General features: G+C 44.0%; 1 protein-coding gene across 1 annotated transcript in view; it reads right to left on the bottom strand.

Moving 5' to 3' along the window:
- Positions 1-1,161: 1,161 nt before the first annotated feature.
- The window catches only part of gabrd (gamma-aminobutyric acid type A receptor subunit delta), a 26,517-nt gene continuing 18,707 nt past the window's right edge, over positions 1,162-8,971 (bottom strand). The window contains exons 4-10 of the mRNA XM_048241382.1: positions 4,938-5,158; positions 4,687-4,769; positions 3,388-3,525; positions 2,942-3,097; positions 2,223-2,431; positions 1,461-1,612; positions 1,162-1,425 (exon numbers count right to left, since the gene is read on the bottom strand). Of these exons, the coding sequence (XP_048097339.1) occupies positions 1,275-1,425; positions 1,461-1,612; positions 2,223-2,431; positions 2,942-3,097; positions 3,388-3,525; positions 4,687-4,769; positions 4,938-5,158 (1,110 nt within the window). The 3' untranslated portion in view covers positions 1,162-1,274. The remainder of the gene's footprint in view (positions 1,426-1,460; positions 1,613-2,222; positions 2,432-2,941; positions 3,098-3,387; positions 3,526-4,686; positions 4,770-4,937; positions 5,159-8,971) is intronic.

Raw genomic sequence — 8,971 nt, forward strand, 5'->3', positions numbered from 1 at the left:
TGTGTGTGTGTGACCCCTCCAGCTCCAGCCCAATTCAGACCCACAGCAGCAGCTCCACGTATACACTCCCCAAAGACACAACACGGCACATGCTCCCTCACCATTAAATAGAAATATAACACTAGCTAACACAGCAGAGGGGGAGAGTCACACACCCACACACACATACACACACACACACACACACAGGTGTTGCAGAGGAGTTGTTTGGAATGGTAAAGGGGCAGTTAGCCCTGACAGAAACTGATAGGAGTGGGAGAGAGCAGAGCACACACACACTCGCAGAGGGAGAGAACAGTGCACAAACACAAAAGAAGAGAAGAGAGGAGGAGCAGGGAGGGACAGAGGGGTAGAGAGAAGAGAGAGACAGAAGAGGGACAGAGAGATAGAGAAAGGAGGGATATAGAGAGAGAGAGAGAGAAAAGAGAGAGGAGGGAGAGAGAGGAGGGTGAGACAGAGACGGCAAGTTGATTTCTAAAGGATAAATAGCCATGCAGACCCTCCTGTTCTGGTCAGGGCATCTCCTGTGTGTTTGTGTGTGTGTGTGTGTGTGGGGGATGTACTCAAGTCTCTGAGTCTATGTGGGTGGATGGATGGCACTTAACAGAAACTACTACCATGTTAACTGACTGAGAAGAGAGCACACACATACACACACACACACACACACACACACACACACACACACACAGTTCTTCTCTTCACACGGGGGCCTATTGTGGGAGAGAAGCTGACCTGTTCCAAAGCAGGTGCAGCATGCATCACCTCAGTGGGTCATGTTTTATCTGGCCTGCAAGGGGCACCAGGACACTGGGTCATCTACAGGTGAACTAGCAGAGAAGTAGGCGCTCAGGATTCTAGAGGAAACTACGGCACCAACACCACCACCCCCCACCTGCAGAGAGGGGCACTGGACATGGGAGGCAGGGAGGGATTCCTATCATCACAAATAAAATTAATTTTCTCAGTTTTCATATTTTATATGGAGGGGGGGCTTATTTCTTCCTCAGTTTTGGAAGGGGGGGGTCTTCTGTCCCATTCTCCACCTCATATACCCCCACCCCCACTCTGACTCCCTCACATAGTATAGAACCCCAACTCCCACCCACCCACCCCCGTTCACATGGTATAGGCCACCCCCTGACCCCACCCCACCCACCTATGGTATAGATCGTCCTCAACCCCACACACACACACACACATGGTATAGGCCACCCCCTTGACCCATGGTATAGATCATCACATGGTATAGGTCAACCTGCCCCCACCCCCCCTCACATGGTATAGGCCACCCAGTAGATGAGGTTGACCACGGCGAAGGTGGCGGGGAAGACGGCACGGGCGTAGATGTCGATGGTGTCGGCGTCGATGGGCTTGAAGGCGCAGCGGCAGCACTTCTGCTCCCGCCCGGCCCTCCCCTCCTGGCTCCCTCAGCGGCTGGGCGTCCTCGCCCTCCCCACCCCGAGAAAGCCGGCGTCACCGCCCCCGATGCATCGCCCGAGCCGCTCCGTTGCCCGCGCTGTGGTCGGTTCTGGATCAGCAGCCCCTGGTTCATCCCGGCCACCGACAGCGAGAACAGAACCATGGCCTGCTTCCCGTTCTTCACTATGGACTGGAGAGCGCGCACACACACACACACACACACACACACACACACACACACACAGGAGGTGTTTCAGGTTTCAGGTTTCAGGTAATTAGATTGCATGTTAAGAGTGAGCAGATTATTAGATGAATGGACTAACGGACAGTAGAGTAATCAGGTCATTAGAGGACAGACAGAGTAGACAGGTCCAGAGGTCCCATGTGATTAGCATGGAGGATGCAATGGGTCTATGGATCTAGTGAAGTTTGAAAAGATTGTGAATGTGAGATTTAGCCTGTTTCCCTGTTACTGTGTTGACTCTTAATCTCTGTATGACAGGAAGCCATTAGGACTGTCAGACAAAGGAGAAGAAAAAAACGCACAGTCCTTAACATAACCCTTTCCTATCATGCATACACTACTGTGCATCACTTCTTTTACTCATTCACATATATTACTACCTCTCACAGTATTTAATGTTTTATTGCTTAATTTTATCTAATTGATGTTGTTTTTCAATTAAATTATTATCTATTGCAGTCACTGCTCAGGTCTTGTTTTGTTTTGTCCCTGTGGTGTCCTAGTGTTTATTGTTGTTGTTGTTGTTGTTATTGTTGTTGTGGTTTATGAACCGCACCTCTGCATTCTGCTTGTCAGTCTTGTCCTTCTTCTCCTTCTTGCTGTAGTCGGCGTTGTAGTGAGCGAAGGCGTACTCGATGAGTGCGGCGAACACGAACACGTAGCAGATCCAGAAGTACACGTCCAGTGCTTTAATGGCCGTGGCGCGCGGGAGAGACGAGCGGGCACTGATCATCAGCGTTGTCATGGTGAGCACAGTCGTGATTCCTGCAACATCACACATGTGCTCACTACTGAACCTGAGAGACTCAAAACATGGTGCTGTGGGTTAGAACTGTGGGTTAGAATTGTGAGATAGAACTGTGAGATAGAACTGTGGGTTAGAATTGTGGGTTAGAATTGTGAGATAGAACTGTGGGTTAGAACTGTGGGTTAGAATTGTGAGATAGAACTGTGAGATAGAACTGTGGGTTAGAATTGTGGGTTAGAACTGTGGGTTAGAACTGTGGATAGAACTGCCAGAACTGATTGGAGATTGGGGCTCTGGTGTGGTTGGAATTATTCTGCTAGCTAGTGGGTGTACTAAGGCTGATGCTGATGCAGCAAGTTGTTAGGCTATGTCTGGGCGCTTTAACAGACTGGCAACTGTTACACTCTCCTGAATAGTAGTTTAGGAAGGTGTGTGTGTTGTGTGTTGTGTGAGGATTCAGTGTAATGTCTTGGCATCATCTGCAGTGTTTGAGTCTCTTCTGAGAGAGCTGTGATTGGATGTCTTACCCAGGGAGACTCTGGCAGGCACAGCTGATTGGCTGATCCAGAAGGACACCCAGGACATGGCAACCAATAGGATGGAGGGCATGTAGGACTGGATGATGTACACGCCTCTGTTCCGCCTCAGCTGGAAACGCAAGCTGAGACGCGGAAACTGGCCCGCTGCAGAGAACAAACAAACAAACAAGCAAACAAACAACAAACACACTGTAATCACAACTCTCACACAGACAAACTGGCTGAAAACTGAAGACAGAAACTGGCCCGCTATACAACAAACAAACAGACAAACAATAACAATAAACACACTGTAATCATAACTCTCTCACAGAGAGAAACGGAGGCTGAGAAACTGGCCCACTATACAACAAACAAAGAAACAATAAACACATTCACTATCATCAGAACACACACACAGACACACACACACATACACACAAACTCTCGCTGACCTGATTTGAAGTTCATGGTCTCGGTGTGGAAGCGGTAGTGGGTGATGGTGAACTGGGAGAGTTCCAGCTTGTCCAGCCCGTGGATCTGCTTCTGATTCTCTGACCAGTAGTACACAATGTCCTCAGAGGAGTAGCCATCTATACACACACACACACACACACACACACACACACACACACACACACATACACACACACACACACACACTTTTAAATGCAGTTTGTGATTCAAACACTCACACACGTTTTAGATGCATTTTGTGATTCAAACACTCACACATGTTTAAGATGCATTTTGCGATTCAGACAGATTTTCACCATTCTTTTCCCTCTCACTTACTTGCTCTCTCTTTCTCTCTCTCTATCTCGCTCTCTCTCTCTCTCTCTCTCTCTCTCTCTCTCTCTCTCTGGGACTCCTGTCAGATACGGACACTTATCTCTCTAAAGGGCATCTTTATTCTCAGCCATTCCCATTTCCGGACGCCTGGGATTGGTAACGTGCTTGTCTCATTTCCTGTGGATTAAAAGCTGTCAATCAAGCTTCCTACTGCATCTCCTCCTTCACATTCTCATACACCTAATTATTTTTCCCCTTGGGGATCAATAAAGTATCTATCTATCTATCTATCTAGAAGAGAGCCTGGGTTCTTTAGGACAGGAGCTCTTTAGGGCAGGGTTATAGCTTGAGTTCTTTAGGACAGGGTCTGGATTCTTTAGGACAGGTTTAGGGCCTGTGTTCTTTAGGACAAGCCGTGGGTTCTTTAGGACAGGGCTTGGGTTCTTTGGTGCTCTGCTAGTAGGACTTGACTATGATTGACACAAAAGGGTGGGGCTGCCCCGATGCAGAACACACTGATTTAAAATCAGCGTCCAGAGACGGGTCTGATTGGACCTCTAACTGTGGATTTCCAAAAAAAGTCTGATTTTCTTGCAGTCCAGACTTTCAAAACTCAATCTGTATATAATCTGTCTCTGCCAAAAATTGGATTTGTACTAGTAGTCTGAACAAGGCCTATGGTGTAATGTGTCCAGCTCTAATAGGTTCTATAACACATTGGGTGGTGTGAAGGGGCTGCTATAGCAGGTGCAATAACACACTGGGTGTTAGCACGCAGCTGTAAAGTGTCAGTGAAGGTCATTCTGACGCAGCTGTAAAGTGTTAGTGAAGGTCAAAGTGTTAGTGAATGTCATTCTGAGCTGTAAAGTGTTAGTGAAGGTCAAAGTGTTAGTGAAGGTCATACGCTGCTGTAAAGTGTTAGTGAAGGTCAAAGTGTTAGTGAAGGACATTCTGTCACTCACAGCTCTCCAGGTCCAGCATGCACTCCTGCTCATCCATGGGGTACTTGGTCAGGTCCATATCACACGCCACAGTGGATGTGATCCTGTGGGAGCGCGCACACACACACACACACAGACGTGCGAAACACACACAGAAACATGATTACACATTCAATCTCAGTGACACACACGTACACACTCTCACATGCACATCACACACACACGACAACATATTCAGCCTCAGTTAAACACACACACACACACACACTCACCGGCTGCTGTAGAGGATAACTCCATCAGGCTGCAGGCGGATGAGCTTGTTCTCCACGGTGACATCATGGAACCAGGCGGACTTGGCATTAACGATGAAGGTGTCTGGTAACCAAAGCTTGTCCACGAAGCGACTGTCCAGCCCCAGAGTCTTGTTAGTGTGGTTATACGACAGCCGGTCATCACGCCAGCTCTGACGAAGGAACACCGTCATGGTGTAGTCCTACCAGAGCACAGAGACACCGGTGAGACACACGCACACGCACACACACACACACCATTATAATTATTATTACTACTAGTAATATTACTATTATTATCTATTATTTTTTATCTTGTTTTGTTTTTATATGTGAAGCATTTCGGATCAGTTAATTTGTGTTAAATGTGCTATATAAGTAAAGTTGACTTGAGTTTACTTAATATGGTTACACAAAGAACACAATGAGGGGAAACCCAATGGGAGCTCATTTATTTTGAGAAGGAGAGAATCCTCATACAGAAATACATATTAAGTGGAAGAATACTCAGCAAGGGATTTCAAAGCATTCCTCTTTATAGGCTATCTTGTCAACTTTCCCAGGTCCTCTCTTGTGCATTCTAATCTTAAACTCCCACTGGTTTTCTATGGAGTTCAATTCAGTGAACTGAGATAATCATGGGAGAAACTTGATTTTGTGTTTAGTAAACCATTTTTTGTGCTGATCTGGACATCCATTTTGGTTCAGTGACCTGCTGGATGATCCAATCATGACCCACTTTTAGTGTCTTGGCAGAGGCATCCAAATTTTGATTTAAAATGCCAAGGTTTTTCCTGGACTTAATTATACCATGAACCATAAAGAGGTTCCCAGGGCCTTTGGATTAAAAAAGGCTTTCTCCAGTATAGTCATTCTTTTGTGTAAGCCAAATCCACCTTGAAGGTTCATTTCTCTTTTCATCTGACCATAGAACATGATTCCAGGCAAAGTTTTTTATTCTCATAATACATTTGCTTCCCTTCAAGGTTGGATTTTCCCTCGTTGTTGTCATTGTGGAACTAAGATAAAACGGCCAAATGATTTTTTTTAATACCCCTTTTTACTCATCTTTACCAGGGATGCCAATAAATGTGGGGGGCACACACACACACACACACACCCACACACACACACACACACACACACACACACACCTCAATGGAAAGGGACACTAATGACATTGTGGGGGAAAAAACACACACCTACACACACACACCAACACACTCACACAGGGGACACCAAGGACAACATGAAAACACACAATACACACATACACTCACACACAGACACACATGCTCAGAGAAGGCATGGATGAAGGATACCATGACACCATGAAAACACACAATACACATATACACTCACACACAGACACACATGCTCAGAGAAGGCATGGATGAAGGATACCAAGCATGTGCGCGCGCACACACACACACACACACACACACACACACACACACACACACACACACACACACACACACACACACACACACACACACTCATACACATACACTAACACACAAACACACACATGCTCACACATACACATACACTAACACACACACGCACACACAGACACACACATGCATGCACACACACTCATAGTGAGAGAGAGGAAATGTATCAGGAGGGAATGTTATGTGTTACAGTATGTTTTATGTCCTCTCTGTAGATAACATATCTCACCACTGAAATGTCCTCTCCAATAACTCCATTTACAGACATCTCCTTTCCATAGATTATATAATTTCCACTCCTAGATAATATAATGTCCTGTCCATAGATAATATAATGCCCTCTCCATAAATGTCTTCTCCATAGATTATATAATGTCCACTCCATAGATCAGTGGTTCTCAAATGGGGGTACGTGAAGGCACTACAGGGGGTACGTGAGATTTTAAAATATACATATATTTAAAAAAGAGAAACCATGCAAACATATTAAAAACAATTATTTAATAAATATGTCAGGAAAATATAAGTTCATAAAATGAATTTTATATTTCAGTAGGCTATTCAATTTCATTATCCTATACTGTAAACCCAGAGTCCCCCCCATACCACTATGGTTCGACCCAACCTGTCACATGCCACCCGCCATCACCTATCAATCACTGTCAAAACTCAAACGATTCATTCATTCATGGTTCATTTTATAGTTTTAAATGATTCATTCATTGATGGTTCATTTTATAGTTTTAAATGGTCATATGGTCACTGTTTTCACTACATTAGATTGAATAATTTGCAATAAATTTAGTCATGGATTATTAAAATTAAAATGTTCAAAATATTTTTTTCCAAATGTTTGAATTTTGTATGTGTTTTAAGTCTTTTTTTCTCAACTAAAAATGCTTTGCGCTGGTTAGGGGGTACTTGGCTGAAAAAATATTTCACAGGGGTACATAACTGAAAAAAGGTTGAGAACCACTGCCATAGATAATATAATGTCCAGTCCATAGATAATATAATGTTCTGTCCATATATTTTATAATGTCCACTCTATTGATTATTTAATGTCCACTCCATAGATACTATAATGTCCTCTGTCCTGTCCATACAGTAGATTATATAATGTCCATTCAATAGATAATATAATATCCACTACATAGATAATATAATGTCCACTCCATGGATAATATAATGTCCACTCCATAGATAATATAATGTCCTGTCCATATATTATATAATGTGCTCTACATAGATAATATAATGTCCACTCCATATATAATATAATGTCCTGTCCATTAGGGTGAATCATCCGCCTCACTTTTTGAAAAAAATTTGAAAGTCAATCTGTCCCTAGAATAATTTTGTTCCAATAACCAAATAAAACTTCCATGAGAAATTTTATTGAATTCTATTGATGTTTAGGTGGCCCACCGAGCCTCTGAAGTTTCCAACTAAAGACGTCCATAAAGCTAGGCTGTAAATATCCTTTTTTCTTAAATAACGCCAAAAATAATGGGTCTAGCCCTATAATGTCAATGGAAATTGAATATAAATATGGACTTTTCGCATCATTTGGTGTGAGTCGTGTGTCTCTATCTTTATTACTTCCTGAGATATGGTAGTAGTGTACATTTTCGGGGAAGATGCAATAAAAATTGCCTTTGCCAGGCATTTTCAATAAACAACATGAAGGTAAACTATCAATAAAAGCTTGCTGTCATGGGTTTTGCCAGTACCAAATTTGAAGGCTGGAAAACAATATATGTGGTCAGCTAATGCCTTATCGAATGAACTAAATGAGGCCTGGCGGTAATTTTTCATAGACTCCAGAAATAACAAGTCCTCCTTGTTCTTCACCAAGCTTTCAACGTTCTCTTGCCACAGAGCAAAAGTCAGTTTTTCTCCATCTTGAATTTCTTGAATTTCCCCTTGAGGATCAATAAAGTATCTATCTATCTATCTATCTATCATCCTCTGAAGTTTCTCCAGTGTAGATGGGCTGGTCCGTCGTTTCAGTGGGATAGCTCAGAGTTTGGCATTTTCACCCAAATCAATGCCATTCATGCCATTTGGGGGCAGCCGTGGCCTACTGGTTAGGGCTTTGGGCTTGTAACCGAAGGGTGCCCACATCCACAGCTGCCCACATCCACGGCTGAAGCTCCCTTGAGCAAGGCACCTAACCCCTCACTGCTCCCCGAGCGCCGCTGTAGCAGGCAGCTCACTGCGTCTGGAGTAGTGTGTGCTTCACCTCACTGTGTGTTCACTGTGTGCGGAGTGTGTTTCACTAATTCACGGATTGGGATAAATGCAGAGACCAAATTTCCCTCACGGGATCAAAAGAGTATATTATACTTAAAAGTTTGATGATTTTTTCACAGGCTTTCCTTTCTGATATCAAAGCAATGTTGGCCTTTTTATAAAAGCTGGACACCTGGGACAGTACGATATTTGCTGATTCCCACTTTGTCCTGTTTTCTGATGAACCATCCGAAAGATACCACACGAAGCAACTGTGAACTTGGCAAACAGTTTGGAAGACGGGATCCAGTGATAATCGAGTCA

This window comes from Alosa alosa, chromosome 4, assembly GCF_017589495.1.
Source record: "Alosa alosa isolate M-15738 ecotype Scorff River chromosome 4, AALO_Geno_1.1, whole genome shotgun sequence".
NCBI classification, from domain to species: Eukaryota; Metazoa; Chordata; class Actinopteri; order Clupeiformes; family Clupeidae; genus Alosa; species Alosa alosa.